General features: G+C 40.9%; 1 protein-coding gene across 1 annotated transcript in view; it reads right to left on the bottom strand.

The window, feature by feature from the left end:
* The window catches only part of pcsk2 (proprotein convertase subtilisin/kexin type 2), a 46,464-nt gene that overhangs the window by 3,997 nt on the left and 17,474 nt on the right, over positions 1 to 24,993 (bottom strand). The window contains 6 exon segments of the mRNA XM_056292046.1: positions 8,272 to 8,499; positions 10,245 to 10,345; positions 18,742 to 18,957; positions 21,376 to 21,551; positions 22,368 to 22,456; positions 24,246 to 24,322. Of these exon segments, the coding sequence (XP_056148021.1) occupies positions 8,272 to 8,499; positions 10,245 to 10,345; positions 18,742 to 18,957; positions 21,376 to 21,551; positions 22,368 to 22,456; positions 24,246 to 24,322 (887 nt within the window).

The following is a 24,993-nucleotide window of genomic DNA, read 5'->3' on the forward strand; positions in this document are numbered from 1 at the left end:
CTGAGCACAGAGAGATGAGAGCGTCACCAAGCTCCTTGGGGCTGGCTGGTTTAGCGAGCCACTGTGATTCTGCTGACGTTTTCCATGAACCGCACAACACATGCACTACACCGTGTGTTGAGGCGTCTTCCGAAACAAAAGCACACTTGAAATGTTATTTCGTTATCTTAGCTGATTAGACAGAGTGCTTCTGAATTTGCTTGAAATATATGTACCGTATTTCCCGGACTAAATCGCTGCTTTGTTTTGTTTTTCTTCGTCTGGCTGGTCCAGTGATTTATACAGGGTATGCATTGACGTCACTTTCCCACTGGGACACGCCCCCTCAGTCGCAGTGGGCGGCAAAACATCCCGCAAGATGGCGGCTTCTAGTTGGGGAAACGGTGAAACCGGGATTATAACGCAAGACTATCTGTTCAAATTAAAAGAAGTTGGATTTGACAGTGACCCGTACAGCTTGCCAAATAACCAGTGGTCCATGGACATTAACATTTAGCCCAAATCGAGTTTCCTGATATGTACTTGATTTCTACGCCAGGGAAATACACAAAGCAAAGCCTGAAGGTGTACAAAAGTCTTGACGCTTGGTCGTGCTTCAAGGCGGGGTTTGTTGGCGAAATTAAAGGGACGAGGACACCGATGGACATGCTGGTTGTATGTGGACAGGTTTGTACAAATATTTATTTTTACTTTATCAAGTTACAACTGTGAAAACTGTAACGTTAAGCCAACCATTCTCCCCTTTGTTTGTAGAACACAACACAAGGACGTTTTTTTTTAAAAATATGATGACAAAAACTTATGAAAGATGCTAAATATTTAATTGATGAGTAGTTAATACAGTATATGACTATGATTTTACCATTTAACGTTACCCAAAAATCCAACATAGCCTAACGTTAGCCTACCTGACACAAAATGGGAACCGCAAATCCACGATTCGGTGCCTGGATTCCAGTTGTTTCTGCGAAATGCAATGATCCATTTGTTTCTCTTTACCTTATCTTTCGGTAGTCTGTAAAAAGATAACTCCGATTTCTTGTGAAATCTATTAGTGCAGCCTATCGCACAACAGCTCTTTCCCATTGTAGATGCGTTTTCGCCGTATTCAAGTTAACGCCGCCAGTCGAGTCTTTTTGCCACTCAGTGCCGCGACCTCTACAGTGTAATTTTTCGAATACGCTGCATCTCAAATAAGACCACTGGATGGCACTGTTTAAATCTTGTGACGCCATCGAAAATACTGTACCATAGTGATATGTGGGTCGACCCACAAGCCGCGGGTCAGGCGGGTTCGAGTAAGCTTACTAGAAAATATCATGAGTTTGGGCAGGCGGGTCAAAAAGTGACAAAGCTGCGCTCTAACTAAGTTATAAATAACTTACAGAAACACTGCGTGCAATAGGCTAGGCTGTGCATTACTAGTCTACCCCCCCCCCCGTCACACACTCTCTCTCTCTCTCGTTCTCTCTTTAACACACACACACACACACACACACACACACACGCACGCACGCACGCACGCACACACACGCACGCACGCACGCACGCACACACACACGCATCCAAGCAAGCAACTTTATCATCAATTTGCAATCGTAGTTTTGGTCAGTGCATGTGTTTCAGAGTGTTGAGGCTTCACCTACGAGTGTTTTTTTTCAAAGTGGTATCTGTAGTTTTTGTTAACACCTCCAAAACTCTTTTTTGGTCAGAAAGAGGCTTGTGTGTGTGTGTGTGTGTGTGTGTGTGCGCGCGCGCGCGCGAGAGAGAGAGAGAGAGAGAGAGAGAGAGAGAGAAAGCGAGTCAGAGACAGAGAGAGACAGAGACAGAAAGAGACAAAGTTCATGTCTTTAATGATAGGTTGCATGTTTTGCTGCTATTCAACAATAAATAACACCATTTAGACCAATTAGTCTGTATATTAATATCCTAGACCCAGACGCTATTAGGCTAATATACAACAGGCCATGCTTCGCAATCAGTGTATCATGTTGGCCAAACAGCCCTAAAATGAAGAAGTGCAACACGGCTCACTTTGCTGTTGCCTAGGCCAAATTTTGAGGTTTGCGGGTCGGTCAGGTGGTTAATTAACACATTTCTAGCGGGTCAGGCAGTATGGATTGGCTCTCATAACGGGTCAGGTGGGTACGGGTATTAAAAAATCCTGACCCATGCATCAATACTGTACCCCCATATAAATGCGACTAGTCTGGGAAATACGGTATATGCTGAGAGGTAGCTGCAGCTGTGCTGCTGTTTGTCTCTGGGAATGTGTTATTCAAACCCATGTTATATTTCTACTGAGTCGTGCCAATAGGGAAATGAATAGGGTGACGTGTAAACCAGGTCTGTGGCCCCTGTTCCTCATGTAAATGTCAGTAGATAATCACACCCCGGAGGCAGTGTAAAATTACATCTGGACTGATGTACGCTGTCAGGATAATAGACAATATCAACAAAAGAGTGCCGTATTTGTGGAAGGACACAATTATGTATAAAAGAAGTGTGTGTGTGTGTGTGTGTGTGTGTGTGTGTGTGTGTGTGTGTGTGTGTGTGAGAGAGAAAGAGAGAGAGAGAGAGAGAGAGAGAGAGAGAGAGAGACTTGGTTTTCATGTGTTTCTTGATGTGTGAAACAAAGCACAAACATATAGACATTCAGACAGAATATACAATTTTGGACCTTTTATGTGCCCTTCTGTTAAATGTAGTGTTCACAAAGACCCCTCTTGATAGAAAGTGCAGACTGAAAGGCAAAAAGCTCTGGAGGGATTTCTAAATTGATTTTTAAACTGTCTGCGTTACAATTACAAATATAACAAGCAGTGTTTGTATAAAATTCAATTATTTTAATTATAATATTTGTAAGATATTATCAATATTTCATAGCTGATCCTTGGTATATGTTTGGACCTATGTTTTATGTGATGTTTTGATATCTTTTATGCAAAGGATAGATGTACAAAATCTTACAATTTTTTTTTAAACACAAATATAGCTTTACCGCTTATTGTATTGCTTGTTATTTTTACTCCCATTGAGGCATTGTAGGTTCATTTGAATGTAAGACTAAGTGTGAGAGTTTTACGACGTCTGGGTGTGAGTGTGTGTAGATTCAATTTGGACCCTCCGACTGATTTTCCTCCCCAGTAGGTGCACAGCTTCCACCCAATAATGTGCAAGAGTAACTGCAGTGCTCGGTCATGAATCAGGGAGAGAGGACCCCCTCTGAAGGGCCGAACCAGCAACAATTAAAAACAACCCAAAGCCCACTGGGCCCGCTGCATGCTAGGCACCACTAATAAGGAAAAGTTGTGCCCCAGATGCAGCCTGCTGCAGCAACTACAACAGCATCACTGCACAGCCTGTGTGTGTGCTTATTTTGTGCTTACTGCTGTTTGGTGCCGATACATCTACAACAGGTAAGCCTGTTGTAATTATAGTATATAATGAGTGCAAACGAGGCAGAGGAGCTCCTGTGGTATCAATGGGGAAACACTGAAACAATAAACAAATAGGAGGAACTCGACACCAAGCTGTTATCACGCTGCCGGCTCCAAAATAGCTTCATGATGGCACAGTCGATATTTATTTTATACTGACTGTAGCATCGGCTTTTCATATATTTGTCCTTTTTACGAACTCAGGAGCCTGTCCGTGTCTGAAAAAAAGATTCGACATTTCCTAATACACTGGCACCCTAGAGTGTGGAGAAATTTGAAATTTCAAAATAAATCGGCTTGAAAATTGAATTACATCCTTCTATTTGCCTAAGATGTGTCAGGAGCCATAGCGGAAAAGCTATGACTCTGAGGCATACACCGAGTTAGGCACGGTCAAAAATACACACACACACACACACACACACACACACACACACACACACACACACACACAAGATTCAAAAGGTTTTTGTTGACCCTCTTTGTTGTTGTGACTGCAACTTCTGTGGACCACTGATTAGAGAGTAAAATGAGGGGCTGGGGGTTCGCCATGCGTGTGATAGCACCAACACACTCGCTAATCTTTACCTGTCACGGCACAACCTCCTCTAATGCTGTCCTCTACCCACGCGGTGGGTATATATGGGGTATATACCTGTGTGCCACACGGACATAGGCACACATATTTACCCGCACACCGTACATACGCAGCCGTTATATTCACACATGTACACGGTAAGTAACACTTTGTGTTGAGTCCCTGCCTGACTGTCAATCAGTCAGACTGACAGTGTTGCTAGGGCACGTTGTGCTGGGCCATGTGCAGTGGTCTAATTATAGTGTGTGAGAGGCTGCGACGCGTGAAGTAACCACCCACACAAGGGAATACACACGGGCTCAAGGCGCTGAGTGCCTGATGGATGAAAGGGTGGCAGCCAACAAGGCGAATGAAGAAGGGGATAGACAGATTACAGGAAGTAGAGAAAGTGCCATGGTGAGGGTGGGAGTGTGAGGTGTGGGTGGAAGTGTGGGGGGTGGAGGTGGATAGGATGACATGGAGAAGAGGGGTGAGAAGCAGTGAAGAAAAAGCCAAAGGAGCGACATGGTCAGAGATGGAGCAGCGTGGATGAGGTGGCGGATGGGGGGTTGGTGTGCAGAGAGATGGACGGGCAGAGATGAGAAGTGTTTTAATTAAAAGTATTTGAAACATGTATTTTGATTACTTTTGAGTATTTTGTAATTTATCATTTAATCAGTCTGGGAAAAAAATAGAATGTGATTCGTAATACATTTCTCCCAGGAGCAGTATTTTGTATTTGAAAATACACAAAAAACTTTTCAGTATTTTTGGATCAAGGAGGGGCAATCTTTTTCTAGCTATCACCTATTCATCTAAGTCACAGCGATGATGGGATTGATATGAAGATAGCTAGCTGCCAAATCGCACATGATGCATGGTGCAGATGCTGATGTGTGTGGTATGGATGCTGATGTGAGCTGCATTCAGGTTTGATTGTTCCTCGCGTCCACTGGTATGGGCAGAAATTCCAACAATGGGAGTTATTAATTGTTGTAAATTGAGTAATATGCATTGAAGAATTTTTTTATGTGTTGTATCTGCAAACATACACCTCCATTTCCTCATCTGTGCCCACGATCTTCAACCTCTTTTGTCTTTGTAAAGGTAAATACTTGCTCATTTTTAAGGCTAATCTATTTAACAGTATTCTGAGGAGGATAACAGGACACATTGTAGAAAGAGGGGTTGACATGTAAACCGACTGTTCAAACCCACACCATTGATACAAATTACTTTTCGTAAGACTGATCTAAAATCATGTAGGCCTTCATTTTTTTTTAAGAAAATCTTTCACACTATCAGTTATCATCTTTGCCCTTGTTCACAACACAACCTGAATTTAAGTACCCCTAATACAAAATACATTTTTGACACCAGTATTTTGTTATTTTAATACATTTGACAAGGAAGTATTTGTATTTTGTAACATGGAGATTATGAAGCATCTTTGACTAGCTCTGTGTATGGGGTGTCTGGAGACAGACAGCTGCCAGATGGCTGCATGGTAATCAATGCAACACCCTACCCAGAGAAGTGCCGTGATGGCTGGCAGAGGGGGCTGCCAGTGTCACACACACGGAATAAGGTTTAAAATCCTCATAGAAATACGCTTTATTTTTGAGAAAGACTTAGATGTGTGTGGGGGAGTGAAGCTGCCCTGAGTTAGTCTGATTAACTCAAGCAGCGTACAAACACCAAACCACCAGTGACTGGGAGAGAGAAGAACCATGAAGAGACGTAGCTCTCTTCCCTAGGAGACCCTATAGATGTCCTGTTTAAATTATGGTTTTATCTGGTGTTTTTAAAGTCGTTGCATTTTGATAAACAGAACAGTGAGCCCTCAACAACCATGTTTGTCCTTTACTTTCTGCATACCGGTGTCCCTGTATGGGACCACTGTGGCAGGTTCACAGCCGGCGCTCTCTGGCACAGAGACACGAGCACAGATGGTGGCTGAGGGCTCGGCAGCCTGTTTATTAAAATACAATGGCTGGAGAAACACCAGCTGAAACCATAATTACAGCTTCACTCTGCAACCTTTTGCTCTTTTATTAAGCTGTTATTTTATCCATTTGAAAACTGATGATGATGTGGCAATTCTGTTGGATCGTGTGGAAACTATACTACACGCTCAGGACAGCTCATCCACACCCCTACTGTGCTAAAATGTGCATCTACTTCTACTGAAGAACAAGAGCCAGGGCAAATGCAGTCAGGAAACGTTTGCTGACTGCTGGCCTAGATGGCCATAACCCCGAGTTAACCATATACACCAGTCGCCATCATCCATGCTAAAGGGTGGGGGACAATCCTGATTTTCAACATTATCTCTATGTTGTAACACTCCATTAGCAGCCATAATACCGATAAGTCCTAAATGTGTCTCTGAAAGGCCACTGAAACTGTATGAAAAAAAGTGTCCGCCAGGGATGTGGCAGACACTTTTCACACAGAAGACTGCTCGGTATCATGGCTGCTAATGAAGTGTTATCCCCATTGAGATAATACTGAAAATCGGGATTGTTTCCCTTTTAAGTGGAGTAAACTGGTTTGTGTTGCATGTTTTAATGACTGCTTGGTTACTACTCCACCCAGCCTGTTCAGATATGCCTCTATGTAGTGTGTTAGGGGGCTTGTACTCAATATTAATTTTAATAGACAGTGCACTCAGACTAGAAAGACAAGCAAATTCATTTATCAACAAAGCTAAAATTCATATTGCCATTCTAATGCAATGCAGAGATACTTATCTAAGTACATAGTCTTGACTGACCTGTGACCCTTTTGACGGCTAAGGAATATGTGTAAACAGGTTGCTTGCCCTTTATCCAAATACATTTTCCAGACTGTTCTAAAAGCACTGGCAGCAAGACTTGCATGTTTTTTGCCTTGCAGATGGCTGACCATTGCTGCCTCTCCCGTGCTGGCAATGTCAATTTTTTTTTGCCGCATATTTTGCTTAAAGCTTTAGTGTTTGACTTGGGGCCAGGAGCAATCCAGGTTTTATATTTGGGGTATTGGAGCCATAAGCTCGAAAACAAACAATGATCCATTTGTCACACTTTTTTCCCAGTCTACTGGGCTAACATTAGTAGGTGCTCACTCAGGAACAATTTCACCGTTGCATAACTTCACTAAATGCAATGATTATTCCATCCAGCCCTTTTCTTGAATTAGAAGTGTTGCCCAGATTGAAAGCTGACATCCAGGCAGTTAGCACAACGAACACTAGAGTGCACATGTGGACAATTTTCAGGTTTTGATAACAAGTTACTCACATGTTTTTCTTTTCAATTCATTTTATTTTTTAAAATTGTTTGCGCATTGTCAACTCTTTGATGTATGTATTACTATGAGCAAAATGTCCAGACTTTTTCAAGACTTTCACCCAAATTTCCCTACTTTTCCAGGTCTGGAAAATAATTCCATAATTCCATACTTTTCCAAACTTTCCAGACCTGCACTAGCACCCTGGTATGTATTCAATCTAGGTGAATCAGTTCATCTGGACACAACGTTTATTAACAGAAACGTTTCATCACTCATCCAAGTGACTTCGACAGTCTCAACTGACTAGGTATCCCCACCCTTATAAACAATACAGCTGCATAATGACTGAAACCAACGATTGATTTCATATGCAAGTAGGTGTGACCAGTAACCAAAGTTTCAATAGCCATGTGTACTAGTCACAGAGGATTGGGGAATAGTTGCAATCACAGCATTTTAAGATGGGGAGAGTTTTACTCTTAGGCCCCGCTCGGTTCAGGGATGGTCATTCCCTCTTCACATATAGATGGCCTCTTTGACTCCCCGTTCAAACCAGTGTTCCTCCCTATCAAGGATGTGCACATCCTCAGCCTTGAAAGAGTGGCCACTGGCCTGTAGATGGGTGTAGACTGCGGAGTCCTGGCCTGAATCTCTAGTTAATGGTCACACCTATTTGCATATGAACCAATCGTTGGTTTCAGTTGTAATGCAACTGTGCTGTTTATAAGGTTGGGGGATACCTGCTGTCAGCTGAGACTGATGAAGTCACTTGGATGAGTGATGAAATGTTTCTCCCACTAAACATTGTGTCCAGATGACCTGAGTCACCTCTCTGTGATTTCCTTACCTGGATTATTGAGCACGCATGAAGTCAATCTATGCTTGTGATATGCATTAGGGCCTTTCGCCCCTGTAAAAGTAATCAAACGGAAGTGCCATAATATTCTTATTCCCAAAGTTATCATTAAATCCCCCACTCACTGGGTTTCCTGGATGGACCCGGCCACACAGTGAAAGCGCTCGGGGATGGTCTTCCAGTCCTTGGCCATCTTCACCATGCCCCCAGCATCCAGCACACCGTATCCAAACAGATGGTTGAACTCCAGGCCCACACCGTTCCTCCGCCACTGGTGAACCTCGTCATGGAGCTGATTTCTCTTGGAGGTCAACACCGACAGGTGCTGCATGTCCCTCCATGTCAGGTTGGGGCTGCGGAGGAGGAACAGGCACATACATAAGTAGAGAACATGGGAAGTGAGAGATGACAGGAGGTGAGGAGTACCGCTAGTCACAGAAATAACAGATCCAGAGCAACAACAATGCTCCTTCATTTTGTTCTTTTCCACTTACTTTGAGCGATATAGCTATTTACTTTAAATAGCCAATGCTGCCTCCCACGTATAGCAGGTTCATGGGAAAGCAGAAATTTGAGACATTGATGGTAAACATAAAAACACCCACACAGCAAAGGGGAAAATGAGGAATTAAATAAATCATAGTGAATTTCATAACTCTTAAAAACGCCCTATAGACTACCTGGTTATGGTTTGATTATAGTAAGCTCTAAAAACATCCAATCATCAAAGTGACTGTGGTTCTCTAATGTGTCTAGTTTATTTTCTTCTGTATCTCGGCTGTGTCTTGTGTGTGATAACATAGTCTGAGGCTGACTCACAGACCCCTGACAATGTGTTGTTCAAGTGTGTTTGGGCAGTAAAAAGGCTCTGCACTCGCTGTGACATTGTGGAGGGTTATTTACTATCAGACAGAGCAAGCATCCGCTCCTCCCCGATGGCGACATCATTATTGTGTGTGCAAAGCAAACAGTGTTTCTTTACCCAACTCCACTAGCTGGTGCGAGTTAATGGCAGCAGGAGAATCTCATCAGTCTTTAATGTGAGAAATGCAACATCTGAGAGAAAGGGGATTTGAAAAGTAATTTACTACATTTTGACCTATATCATTATCTATCTATCTATATGTCATATTTGTCATCTAATCAGGTTTAGACATCTACCTCAGTGGAATATTTTTTTTCTGGTCAGTGAGGCCTTGAATTTGTTGTATTCCTTGTGTCTATCAATTTTTTTGAAATCCTCCTGTTGCTGTTTCTTATGCAAACATATTTGCTGAGGCAATTAAAAGCCAAAAAACAGTGCTAACCTCCACCACTCCAGCTGAGGTTCTGTAGCTAAGTAGCTAATGTGATCATGACAAAAATCCAGACCGAGTAAAGACCAGCTTGCTGTTTTTCATGTATAAAGACCATGCAATATACAATATAATAAAACACAAATGTGAGCTTTTGAGCCTAGTCTAACAATATAACTCTTTTGTTTATGCCATTTAATAAGGTATGAAGAGCACATACAGGTCCAAATATGATTAGTGTCCCTGGCACAAGGACAGAGTCAGCAATACAGTAAGTGGGCGAGACAGCAAATGGTTTTTCATTTGAATTATCATGCAGGTCTTAATGGCAGTTGTGGTAAACAGGCAATTCTGTGAAGAGCAAATACCTAAAGTGAGCCTTTGACAAATTCGGATATGGAGGGAGATAATTAGGAAAAAAAAGGCTCTGAAAGGCAAAGAGTGACAGTCAGAGAAAGAGAGAGGGAGAGAGTCTGAAAGGTAGAGAGAGACAGAGGAAGAATGAGGGAATCGGAGAAATTTGTGATAAACAAACCCGAGATAATGCTACCAGAAAAAAAAAAATTTCCCTTCAGATATTTTCTTGAAATTGCATTGATGAGTACTGTTCTTCAAATCACCGTCTGCAATTAAATTCATTATAACTCTAATGGTGTGGGCATGCTATTGGGATTGCTATTTTCATCAAAACCATTTCCATGTGGCATACTTCCGTTGAGAGATGGTGTGAGGTAACACAAGAACATAGAAACAAGTCGTCTAAATCTGTGGTAAAAATCCATTACGGGTTTGGAAGTACGTACTTAGCCTCGAGCGCTAGTGCAAATACACCAGCTGCCTCTGGAGCTGCTGCTGATGTCCCAGAGTGCCGCAGGGTGCAGTTGCCATACAGGTCTGTGGTGGCCTATCATAACAAGACCACAGGAAATACAAAAAAAATAAATAAAATTAATGTTTTTCTATTGAGAAACATGTTTCTGCAGTGAAGTCATGTTAAAAGATATGTACAATGAATTTCCTTTAATATGTTGTGTAAGCACCCTATTTACATGCTTTACAAAACATGCATCGACTGCACGCACGCACAAATACACACACTCAACAGAATGTATTTTCAGTTCTTAAGTCTTGAGTATAGTGAAGTAGTGCAGTAAGACAAATGTGAAGAAATAAAGAAGTTATTGTATAATAACTGTGCTGTTACACAAACAGGAAACTAGTCATGTTTACACTTATTAAATAATCATTTGATTTTAATGCGGTTTCATTAGAAATAATACAATTAGAGAGTTTAAACCCTAGGGAGGATCTCCAAGCTCTGTCAACAGCCGAGGGTGATTGGCTTAATCACAACACAAACACCGCTGTTTCTCGTTCGCTAGGAGATTTGCTCATTAGACACAAGCATGGTATATTTTGACAGTGAATCATCTAGGCAGGATAAAAGGATGGGATACATTTTTATTCCCTTACTGATATTCAAAATCCAACAAGGTCCAATTTCCCATATGGCCGCCTTGTTGAAGACATCAGTGTGCGCTGTATGAATTTTTATGGGAAGCCCTACCAGACAGCAGCCATCAAAATGACTACTCACAAAAGTGTTTATAATTTGCACTGTATATTCATGGATTAGCCATTTTTTCAAATGTGCAAGTGACAGAAAGTATCAAAAGGGCCATTTGTTTGCATGTGAATCTTCAGGATTGTGTCTTTAAAACTATAATCCATGTATATCCAAAAAAAAAAACAAACATAATATGTCTTTTCATTGTTTTGCAGATGATTTGCAAATCTATCTGCCTATAAAAACAAACAGCAGAGATTCTATACAGGCTTTGCTGAATTGTTTAAAGGATGTCAAAACATGAATGGAGTTAAACTTCCTGAAACTAAATCAAAATAAGACTGAAATTATTGCATATGTACAACCTGATCTTCTGGATGGTTATGATAGCGCTCTTGGCCCTTTAGCTTCCTACAGTCGCTCTTCTGTCAGGAATTTTGGTGTGATTTTGACAGCTCTTTTAACTTTGATAAACAAATAAGCTCAGTAATCAAAACAAGTTTGTTTTTTCCATTGCGACTTCTGGGAAAAGAAAAGACCTATCTCCCTCCAAATTATCTTGAAAGGGTAATTCATGCATTTATTACCTCTCGTTTGGATTATTGTAATTCATTGTATGTTGGTGTAGCTCAGTCGACGCTTCATCGCCCGCAGCTTGTACAAAATGCAACTGCTCGCCTTCTGACAGGAAAGAATTGATGTGATCACATAACGCGTGTACTGGCCTCCCTTCATTGGCTTCCTGTCTGTTTAAGGATCCAGTTTAAGATTTTATTACTTGTTTTTAAGTCTTTAAATGGGCTGGCACCACCTTATCTATATTTGTGCTAATACATCATCATACAGCAGTCAGAGCACTCAGGTCAACAAACCAGATGCTCTTACATGTTCCGAGATCCAGGCTTAAGAATAGGGGTGAAAGAGCCTTTGCATTGGCTGCCCCTGATCTCTGGAACAACTTACCAGTACGCAAAAGATCTTCTCAGACCCTAGAGACTTTTAAATCTTTATTAAAGACCTACCTCTTCTCACTGGCATTCAATTCAAGTTGAGCGTGACACCATGATTTTATTGGGCAAATATACTTTTACTCTTATGTTTCATTGTTTACATTTTATATTCTTTATTTTATTATGTTTTCTTTACATATATTTTTATATTCATATGTGTCACTTATTTTATATTGTATTTTAAGCTTGTGCAGCACTTTGGTTCAACTGTGGTTGTTTTAAATGAGCTATATAAATAAACTTGACTTGACAACTGCTTTTATAGTTGCTCATTTAATTGATGTTTATTGTTGGGTGGGACTTTCCCAGAAGAGGGCACGGAGCTTAACATTTTGCATCTTCACTATAGGACCAAGAGGGAAGGGATCTTGAGGAGGAACTGAAGTCATTGTGGCTGGCAAGCAGATGTTGCAGGTGAATCTTGTAGAAGACCGTTACCAAAGATATTACAGCATTGATAGCTAAAACCCACGTTCAACCATGTTTAATTTGTGTGGTTGTATCGAAAGCACATTTTTACTTTTAAAAATGGATCTCTGGGATTTAGTTTGCTCAAACACCTCTGAATTAACTAGTGTCCATAGGTGTTTTTTAAAACAGACTTTCTGATGAATCTTCAGGTTCACAGCTTTAAAAACTGAATCAAGTGAGATACCCCATATATTGAATTTCTTACCATAAAAAACCCCCCAAAACAGCAAACCTTTTTGACTGACCAATTTAAAAAAAAAACAAGAAGAAGACTCACCAATTTGCAATTCACATGATGAGATTGAACATGGCGCCGTACTGTGGTGACTCGCTACCAGTCATTAATGATAAAAAAAAATCCTTTATCATTAATGATCACTTTTGTTTCACAAAATGCATCTTGCACAATTACCTATGATCGCCAGACTTTACAGGACATAAGATCAGACGTTCCCAACATCTGGAAGCTGTAGGACTTGCCGAGCGAGATTACCTACAACAAATAGGTACCGCCATAGAGTAATGGCCACAGACAGCCCTGCTGGAGGCGAGGTAAATGAGGTGGGACCCTGGTGAGGCTATGACAGCGTCCTACCCGGCCCCTGATTCCAAGCATACTGCTGTCTAACATCCAGTCCCTAAACAAGCTGGATGAACTTCATTGCCGAATAAGTGCTCAAAGGGGCATTAAGAACCGTTGTGTGTTCTGCTTTACAGAGACTTGGCTGGGCCCTAATACACCTTGTGGGGCTATACAGCAGGAGGGTTTTTCTATGCACTACATCAGTGGTTCTCAACCTTTTTGGGGTCCTGGACCCCCTGCGTATTTTTGATCTACCCTGAGGACCCCTACACCTGATCTTGGGGGAGGGGGTTGCAATTTGTAGAAACAGTAGAAACTGCATTTTAAATTGCATTATAGCATTTATTCACTCTTTGGGGCAAACATAAGAGCTTTCAGTTGTAACTTAGATATAGTTAACAAAACAGAATTCTTATGCAGTAACTTTCAGATATATGTAACAAAACAGAATATGTATTCAGTAACTTTCAGTATCTTTTTTTTAAAGATATTTTATTTTCACGGACCCCTTGCAATTACACCACGGACCACTAGGGGTCCGCGGACCCCCGGTTGAGAAACACTGCACTACATGGACCATTCCATGACATCCATTTTTTCCAATGCAGCCACACACTGTTTCCCTGGAGCCACCATCCTTGATATCCTGGATAAGCTCCTGGGGCTGCTGCACTCACTCCCATCCTCCACCAATTAAGTGATTGTTCATGTGGGGACAAACAATGCGGCTTGTCAGCAGTCTGAATTAACCAAAAAAAAATTTGCATGGTCTTTTCAGCTTTTTAAGTACTTCTGGAAAGTCCATTTTTATTTCCGGCCCTATCCTGACACTGGCCTGTGGAGCAGGGCATTTCAACAGAATCCTCAGCCTCCACACTTGGCTCAGCTCTGCCTGCAGAGCTCACAATATAGGTTTTATTGACAATTTTAATCTGTTTTGGGATCATTTCTCCCTCTTCAGAAACTGACAGAGTCCATCCCAAGAGGCCGGGTAGCCGAATGCTAGCAGCCAACTTGCAGCATGCCGTACAGTCCTCTCCACGTGACTGACTGTTTACATCCCACACGTCCCTCCTGGAATCTCCATTTCCACCTGTGGTGGTACCCCATAGTACTGTTTTGCCTGCTAGGTTTCCCCACTGGCCTCATCTGTCATTAACCCTCTCACTAGAAGTGTTCCCCATACAGACTATTATTAGGCACCAGGCCTCTCATCCACACGACATATCTAATAGTAGTAGAAACAATAACAACCTAATATCTGGAGCAAATATCTGAAATTTACATCCTATTTGCTGTACTCCCTTTGCTTTTCACTCTGCTTTGACACCAAACAATTTTGGCCCCTTGAATGTGAGATCTCTTGGTAATAAATCCTTTATCATTAATGATTTTATTGTTTTTAATAATCTGGACTTTTTTATGATTACTGAGACATGGCTGTCCCCAGGGGACACTGTTCCCCTGATTGAGGCTAGGCCCTCATATTTTCATATTCATACTTCATATTTCAGGCCGGCGGCACAGTGGCGCAGTGGTTAGTGCGGTTGCCTCACAGCAAGAAGGTCCTGAGTTCAAGCCCCAGGGTAGTCCAACCTTGGTGGGTCATCCCGGGTCGTCCTGTGTGGAGTTTGTATGTTCTCCCTGTGTCTGCGTGGGTTTCTTCCGGGGGTTCCGGTTTCCTCCCACAGTCCAAAGACATGTAAGTCAGGTGAACTGGCCGCACTAAATTGTCCTTAGGAATGAATTGGTGTGTGTGTGTTTGTGTGTGTGTGTGTTTGTGTGTGTGTGTGTGTGTGTGTGTGTGTGTGTGTTGGCCGGCCCTGTGATGGCCTGGCGGCCTGTCCAGGGTGTCTCCCCGCCTGCTGCCCAATGACTGCTGGAATAGGCTCCAGCATCCCCGCGACCCTGAGAGCAGGGTAAGCGGTCAAAAAAATGGATGAATGGATATTTCCAGGCCCTCTGGAAGAGGGGGTGGCCTAGCTGTTTTTTATAAGTTAGGTCTCAAGTGTCATCCTGTTATTTTTGGTAATTTTGTCTTCTTTGAGATTTTAAGTTTCTTAATAACTGCCCCTCCCCCTTTATTCTGAATCTTAATTAATAAGCCCCCTAATTCAGTTAGTTTTATTTCTGAATTTTCTGAGCTTCTATCCATTGTCATGCCTAAATATGACAGGGTGCTTATTCCTGGTGATTTTAATATTCATGTATGTTGTCTTTCTCGTTCCCTCATCTCACATTTTTTTGATATTGTAGACTTTTAACCTCACTCAATCTGTTAAAGGGGGCACACATTCCAAAGGTCACATCCTAGACATTGTATTCTCATCTGGTTTCTCTCTCAAATTGTCTTAATCTGGTGGATATGTTTGTAACTGACGATAAAGCTGTTGTTTTTAAATTTCCACCCAAGCTCTCTCCTAGTCACCATCCTAAAACACGCTTTTGCATTCGCAATGCTGGCTCTGAAGATAAATTATGTGATGCTTTTAATTCATCATCCTTTAATTCCATTATATCCCCTCTCAATCCAGATGCACTGTTAAATTCATTCAATGATCAGTGCCTATCCATCCTCGACCAAATTGTATTGGTTAAAACTAGGAAACAAAAATCAAATAACCTCCCCTCCTGAACGGTCACGCTCGAGCTCTTAAAAGACTGTAGAAAATCTGAATGACAATGGAAGGTTAACAAGTCCAAAATATCATATAACACCCTTAAAAACCAAAAGTTAATTTACCAGAAAGCAGTTAAGGATGCAAGATCAGCTTACTTCTCTGAATTGATATAGAGAAATAACCACAACCCTAAAGTTCTCTTTAGGGTAACTGATTCTGTTATTAATGGTCCCTCCACTTCTTGAACCTGATTTTGAGCTGTCCGAAAATTTCTCACTCATTTTGTAAATAAGGTGGAGAATATCAGGTCCGAAATCCAGCCTCGCCCTTGTATTCTTTCCATTCCCCGTGTTAATTCTGCCTCTTTTACCCAGTTTCAACCCATTACAATTTCAGTTAGAGTAGAGTCTCCAGTATGAACTCCTCCTTCTGCATCTGCATCTTAGACACCATCCCTACTAAGCTGTCCAAGGAGGTATTTTCTACTGTTAGCCCTGTTATTCTGCAAATTATTAGTAATTATCTGGCCTCTGGTACTTTTCAAGACAGTTTTAAGCATGCCAATGTTCACCCATTGCTAAAGAAACCTAATTTGGATCCCCTGTCCTTACGTAACTGCAGATTAATCTCCAAATTGTCTTTTTTATCTAAGGCTCCGGAGAAAGTAATTTCATCTGAATTTATATTTTTTTATGAACACTAATAGTGCTTTTAACAGTTTCCAGTCTGCTTTTAGGGCACTTCATAGTGTTGAGACAGCTCTAGTTAAGGTTGCTAATGATCTACTGCTGACTGCAGACAGGTGACTGCTTGATAGTTCTTTTAGACTTAAGTGCTGCCTTTGGCACAGTCGATCACAATATCCTCTTAGATCGCTTGGAGAATTGGGTAGGCATCAAGAACTCAGCTCTTAGTTTATTACGCTCATATCACTCCAACAGAACTTTTTCTGTTGTTCTGGGTAACTCTACTTCCTTGACGGCTCAGTTGAGTTTTGGTGACCCTCAAGTCTCAGTTCTTGGCCCCCTTCTGTTTTCTATATACATATACTTCCTCTTTGCCAGGTTATTCAAAATCATGATGTGTTTTACCATTTTTATGCTGACAACACTCAGCTATACATGCTACTAAAACCCACAGATCCTAGCAGCCTACCAAATCTCGCAACTTACTTCTATTACATTAAATCCTGGATGTCCCAACATTTTCTTATATTTTAATGATGATAAGTCTGAGGTCATTCTGTTCAGGCCCCCAAATTCCATCAGCCCCTTTTGTTCCTAATCTTGGTGAGCTGTCAGATAGTCTTAAGCAGGTAGCTAGGAATCTTGGGATAACATTCAGTGCTAAATTAGGCTAGCAAACTCACTGCCTTCTATCACTTCTTAAAACTTACTTTTACATGAAGGCTTTTTATAGTAAATCCATTGTTGCCCAATTTATTTATTTTTTATATTATTTATATCTTATACTTTTATAATTTTAGCATTTTTAATTCTTATATTTTCCTTTCATCACCTTATTTTAATTGTCTTTCTCGTAATCCTTGTTTTATCGGCTCCAATTCTCAACATTTTAATTGAGCTCTTGTGATTTTAGCCTGACCATGTTTTACCTTGTTCTGTGAAGCAGATCTGGCATTATGTCCTATATTTTTATTGTATTTTGTTGTTTTATCTGGACTATGGGAATTATTTTATCATCCCTGTTGTGTAAGGCACCTTGTAACATTGTTTAGAAAGGTGCGATATAAATAAAGTTTATTGTTATTATCATAACCTCGGTTTTGATAATCAATTAAACATGTTGTTCAGTCATGTTTTCTCCAGCTCAAGGTAATCTCTAAAATTAGGTCATTTTTATCAATTGCAGATCTGCAAAAAGTTGCACATGCTTTTATCTATTCTCAGCTTGACTATCACAATGCACTTTACTCGGGTATCAGCAAGGCCTCCCTCTACCATCTGCAGTTGGTACAAAATGCTGCTGCTCCACTCATTACCGGGACAAAGAGGCATCACCATATCACTCTTGTGCTTGCCTTCCTACATTGGCTCCCTGTTAGAGTTTGAATTTATTTTAAAATTTTATTGCTCTGATAAAGAAAATAAATCTAAGAAAATGTTTTCCCTTTCAGACCTGTTTCCTCTCTTTAACAATATATTTGCAGCAAACCATGCCCTAAATGTCATGATCAGCAGATCTCAGAGTGTCTGGTTGAAGCATCTGAAGTGAATGACGCTCCAAAACTGCTGAGGAGAAATTCCACCTTTCTTGCCCTTTTGTATCTGTTTAAGTCGGAGAGTACTGCTGGCATCGTGTGTGGCTGCTGCTTCTCCCTTTCGTAGCCACCCCCCCCTCCCCATCCACCCTTGTATGTTTACACTATGTTTATCTGTTGTCTTGTTTCACCCCGTTTATTGTAAAGCGACTTTGAGTGTTAGAAAGGTGCTATATAAGATTGATTTAGTATTATTAATGCTACTGTATGTATCAGAGCCCATTTTACCAAATATTCCCTTATTCACAACCATCCTACAACCGCTTCTCATGTCTCATCCCTGAGCTAATCCTATCTCCTTAGAAGCCATCAAACAGATTTAAGGGTCTATTTGGATCATAGTCCATTGTTTGAATAAATGAGGGCAGAGCCATCATTGTGAAGCGGTTTGTAAAACTGGGGACAAAGATCAAGTTTGCTGCTATCGTTAAAGGGGTTTGAATTGTCTGTAAACACTCAGATATAAATGATTCAGGTGACAATCAACAGGGCAAAAAAATGCAGCTAGCTTCTTCACAGGGGAAAGACATCATATATTTCTGAGCCTATTAAATAAATGAGAGACTTGTGGGCACAATTCAGATAATGTGCTTGTTAATGCATTTTAAAGGTTTATGACGTTTGATGGGAGGTGTGCCATGAAATCTTTCTCATCCCCACTTAAACACAGTCATTCACACGCACACACACATGCACACACGGGTGCATGCAAACACACAAGCAAAAACAAAAACACACAAACGTGTGTTGTTTATGAGCACACTCACCACACCAGCCTCTGGGTTCCTCTTGCGTCCATTGCTGAAGGTTGATGCCAGGGTGGAGGAGCAGCTCTCATCATACAGGGCAGTGCGCCCATCGTTGATGGCCGAATTAATGGAGATGGTCCACATGCTCGAGGCGTAACCATCACAGTTACAGTCGTCATAGCTACCACCATCACCCGATGCCCACACATAGATGCTGCCTTTCCCTCCCCGGCCCTAAAACACCACCATCCGAGTGAAATGTGAACATGTACACAACATTTTACAAACTGGTAAACTCTTTTTAGAGATATCAACATGGATTGCATATCAATCAAGAACACATTACAGGACTAGAAATTGCAGCTTTTATAGAAGTGAAGTTATAGTCATCCCCTTGAGTTAACAAACTGAAAAGTTGTTGTCGGCAGGTCATAAAGAAAGACTGGGTCATGCTAGAATACGTCATGGACATAAGACATGGTATTCACAGCTGAAAATATCAGTCAATGGGAATAGACTGGTCTTCTTGAGATCTCAAAGACATGTAAGAAAATTGTTAGTGTCAAGTATTTTACTTTGACATTCGAGTTATTCTTCGGCTCTGGCCACTTCAATATCTTTTCACGATGATGATAAATAGTATCCACTGTGACCGAATATCAATTACGTGTCAAGAGATATGAAGTGAAAGAGAAAAAAATGTTGAGTAGACCGTAATAGGTTGTACTGTAGTGACGTGTAGAAGAGGCTTGTTGAAGCGCGCAATGTCTGAATTGTCAGAAAATGAGGTACAGTATTAGAAACCCAGAAGACATCAAATCTATTCTATGTAACTAAGTCATTCAGTGTTTATACTACAGAGGTCTGTCACAGACATGTCATATCTATTATCTATTTATCTTATCTATCTATATATCTATCTATATATCTAGCTATATAACTTTGTTTAAAGAAACAGTCAATGGTAGGGAAAGTGCTCAACAAATAAGGAGCAAAATAATCCAGTGATTCAAGTAAATTATGAGACAGTACAAGCTTGTTTCTAGCCATAAGCAATCATCAGCCGTCAATAAAGTTACACGGGAAAGAACATATCCTTAACTGCCTCGTCATGCACATCACGTGCACAATGTTTTGGACACTGTCCAAAACGTTGTGCACAACATGTTCTTTCCTGTGTAACTTTATTGACAGCTGATGATTGCTTATGGCTTGAAACAGGCTTGTACTGTCCAATAAAGAATTTATTTGAATCACTGGATTATATATATATATTCCTTGTTTCAGTTATATCTTCAGAATGACCACGATTTTACAGAATGCTTGAGTTTTGGTCCCCGCTATTAATTTGTTCTGTATTAACCCTAGCTGATGTTTTCCATGTAAAACTCTCCTACTGAAAATGCTTTCAAAATCCCAAACCAAATCAGCCCTTGAAGTGACAGAAATTGTTGCTGGTTAGCATAAATCAACCACTTTTCCCACAGAACATGTGGGAAATCGCTCTTTTTACGATGTGACCCACATAGTTATAGAACAAAATGGCGTTTTTAAATTCACACGCTATTATCTTTGGCCCACTGACATGTTACTATAGGTATGAACACCATGTTATATATAAAAAACAAAAAAAACAAAGCATCAAACTCTGGTATGTCATTGAGAAACAGCTCCTTACTGCACCTGTTCCTACAAAAGCGTCCCATTTCTCCATAGAACAATGGGCAAAGTGATGTGTGCACGGTGTGTGTGTGTATGGGGGGGGGGTTCTTCTCTCTTCAGTGCCTATTTATATCTCCCTATTTAAATTGCAGAGAGATATGAGAAGTGGCGAGATCACCGGAGAGCCTGACGGTCCCTGTCTCTCGCGCTCCTGCAGCGAAGCACTCTTGTTTATCTGCCATTCTTCCCGAGCATACTCTGCCATTTATTTCCATTATGAACGGCAATTTGCAAAACCAAGCTGTCACACTCAAGATGCAAACTAACTGATTCATTTAAACTGGGGCAATTGAGACTGGGTTGGTGGTGACGAGCATCTCCGATGTATTAGTGGAAAATTAACAAAACATACATTGCCCCTTAATGGAACATTTCTAATTGTCTAATTCTCCTCTTGAGTAAAAAAAAAAAGAAAAAAGAAAAAAAAAGCTCTTTTCTCTGCTGTAGTACAGCATGCATCATGTGCAGCCCACGCAATAGCTTATATAAGTGATCATTAGAATCTAAGAGGCTGAGTGCAAAGTGGCTTCTTGATTAGTTGTGTTTATATGATCAGGGATTACAGTCCATCTTGCTCCTACTCAGCTGCTGCATAACTTTTTTCTAACTGCAGGTGCATGATGATTGTCACAGTGGCCCTGTCAGCACACTAACTGTGTGTGTGTGTGTGTGTGTGTGTGTGTGTGTGTGTGTGTATGTGTGTATAGATTTCTCTCATCTTTTTGTGGGAGAAGGGCAACTAAAGATTAAATTCCTCATTACAAAATAATTAAGTACCATGCAATGGCGATGCTCCAGATGACCGGCTGACGTTTGCATGAATGTTAATATTTACAGGTTAAACATTCACAGCATCCAATAGTAGGTCTGCATCCTTTCAACTCTGTTTGTCACAAGTGTACGTCTAGTATGTTTGAGTTCACTCCTTACTTTGTTGACTCCATCAGCCATGGCCTGCAGCGTGAGCTCTCTGGGTCCATCCACAGTCTTGCCATCGTCAGTGGGTCCCCAGCTGGCACTGTAGATGTCAATAACCTGGGGCATATGACTGATGGATGATGCCTCAATGATGTCGGTCATGAAGGGCTGGTCCAGCATCCTGATACCTGGAGGGTCCAAGAGTCAGACAAGACTGTCCATCAACAGTCATGCAAGTAAGCCACTACTATCCAACCTGCTAAACCTAAGTATGTCTTTTGCTATGTGTTGCTGCTACTGGAACACAAAGTAATTTAGGGGCTGCAGAGAGAGCAATTTACAAAATCCTGACAAAGTGGTTATCTTCTAAACATCTAGACAGTGACTACACTAAAAAGATAAATATAAAATATAATTATAACACAATATGCTTGTGATATCGGGCTATACAAATGAAATTGACTTGACTTGACTTTACAGTCACATAATCCCTGCCAGTGGCAGGAAAGTAATGCCAGCACAGCCTCCTAGGGCCAGACAAAACTAGAACTCAGTAGCTATTTTCTTATATCTACTTTGGCTTTCTCTAGAATGAATCCCAGCAACAACAACAACAACAAAAAATCAATGAGGAGCGGAACCCTGAATCTGTCTGGATTGATGATATTGTCATGTTGCTATATGGACCCCAACTGACCTTTGGTATTTGCTGCAATTCCATGACACAAACAAGATTGACACTATGTGCGTGAGCTTCCATATCAAATGACACAATGCCTATCTCCTGCTAGGCTATCTACAGTTTATGTACAATTTATCGTCAAGCGAAAGTCGTGGTCGAACTGAAATTTAAATCCTCTCACAATACTATCAGAACAGAGTTGATATTTGCTACCATTTGACCATTATTGTCTCTTCTTATCACAGTTTCCCCAATTTCCCCTCGGGGATGAATAAAGTATTCTGATTCTGATTCTGAGTTCTGGCACTGACACAACACACACCTGCCACCTTTGAGTTGTAGGCGACTCCCACGCCACAGATGTTGTTGTTGGCTGCAGCAGACACCTCTCCTGCACACCGCGTTCCATGACTGGAGAGAAAAAAAGGAAAACAAAAGAACCACAAGGATTAGAGAATCAATATATGTTTATGGAAATGATATTTATACAATGACATTTTTTGAATTCGTCCACACATTAATCCATCCACTATTTTGAGTGCCACTTTTTTTGTTTTACTTATTGCTTAGCTAGAATAGGTTTAGAATTTACCCAATATTGATCTCTGGGGAATTTTTTTTGTTGTCTATTTTGTGGGAAATCAATGGCATGTCATCATTTTTTTTGATATTCAAGGTGTATAAGTACAAGTACACGTGCGCACACACACGCACACACACACATCTATATATCTAAATATAAATATATATATTACATATAGATTACATATATGTGTCTGTGTGTGTGTATGTGTGTGTGTATGTATGTATGTGTGTGTGTGTATGTATGTATATATATATACATATATGTATATACAAGTATATATACATATACACACATATATGTATATACAAGTATATATACAAATTGTGTGTGTGTGTATATATATATGTAGTATATTTGACTACAGGCAACATTTGTTTCAATTTGTTCAAATATCTTTCCACATATATATTTTGTATGCATCATTTATCTCTGTCCACTGTATCAATGAATCACTGTGTTTCCCATATGGCCATTGTAGAGATTCAACCATTCTTTCCCAGCATGCTTTGTGACCGCCAGGCAGCTATTTATAACAACCAGCTGATTAGCCAGCGAATTTTTCCTGACAGTCGGCTATATCTACGTTAGCAAACCCACACACTGCCTCCCACACACACACACACACACACACACACACACACACACACACACACACACACACACACACACACACACAAACTGGGAAGCACAGGGAGATGTGGTTGAGGAGCATGTCAGGGGGCGAAAGCAAACAAAAACAGTTTTTTCCCCCTTTTCAGTTGTTTGGTCCTTGGTGTTTTCTACAGTAGCAGTGGCTCATGTAGTGTGACAAGGAGATGGGAGGGAGATAAGGTGCTATCAGATGAAGGACCAGCGCTGTGAGCGTTGCGACCCAGAGGAGACAAGAGATTGATGCCAAACTGGATCCATGTCTGTCCTCGTCTCTTTCTTCCTCAGTGTAAAGCATTATTGGGGAAGCAAGATCATGCTAGTCCATGTGTAACATAAACACACACACACACACACACACACACACACACACACACACACACACACACACACACACACACACACACACACACACACACACACACACACACAAACTTCCTGTCACATATTAATTTATGTTATCTCCCTTTGAACTACTGCACTGAGGTAGTGTGTTGGACAAGAGGTCCAACCATTTCAAGATGTATATTCAGAGAAATTACTCACCAACATAGCATTAATCACAAGCTTGTTACGGGGAAGAATAACCTCCTTTAACCTCCCCACGTTTAGTGACTGATCAGGTAACATAGGTATTGTGTTTTATTATGTATTGTGTTGGACAATAGCTCTGTTTATTCTGCAGCAGCTTCTAGAGGCCACATATATGACTTAATGGAAAGACGAGAAATAAAATCAATACGAGCAACGAGGACTGCCAGCTCCTGAGAGAGCCAGAGTATCTTACACAGTCGTGCATGCGCGCACACACACACACACACACACACACACACACACACACACACACACACACACACACACACACACACACACACAAACAAAATACCACCCTGCATTTTTTACCCCCAATGAAAGGAAAACAGCAGAGACACAGAGACCAGCTTTAGCCCACTGGCTGAGCCTTACCTGTTGAACCAGTCATCCGTATAGCGCGGGAAAGGGAACGGGTCATTGCTGCTAAAGTCATAGCTGGCATCAGCGTTCTGGAAAAGACATTACATTATATTACATTACAGTCATTTAGCCGACACTTTTATCCAAAGCGACTTACAATAAGTGCATTTAACGTAGGGAATCAGGGGCACTACTAATCATCAGAGGTCATGAGTGCATCTAAACAAGCATCTAAGAGCAAAACCAGTGCTGAAGTAAAAGTAGACCAAACAGACGCATTGATAATTGCTCAAAAGAGGGAAAGCAAGAGAGGAGAAGACCAAAAAGTAAAGGAAGACGGGCAGGCAGGTATAGCTGAGAGCAAAACATATCAGAGGCAGTTATCTCAGTACTTAATATACTATATGCAGTAAAAATATATAGTAATTTACCATTGTATTTTTTTCACTAGGGTAGATGTTTCTCCCTGTTTTGACATTTTTTTTAAAAAAATGCTCCAAAAGCACTGCTGACTGGTGACTTTACACATGACCTGCCAACACCAGCAAAATAACTGGATAGATAAAAAATATGCACAACAATCTGAAAGTATACTTATAACTATCCCCCGCCCCTGCAAAACCTGCAAACAAAGCTTCAATCATTGGCAAGGCAGGGCTAATTCTGTGTTCGTAGCAGGGATGTCGGGTTGAGAAACTGACACTGCAATTACCCTGAGCATTTCGACCTACAGTGCCAAAAGTAATAGGATCAGAAAGGA

The sequence above is a fragment of the Lampris incognitus genome, chromosome 13, assembly GCF_029633865.1.
Source record: "Lampris incognitus isolate fLamInc1 chromosome 13, fLamInc1.hap2, whole genome shotgun sequence".
NCBI lineage: Eukaryota > Metazoa > Chordata > Actinopteri > Lampriformes > Lampridae > Lampris > Lampris incognitus.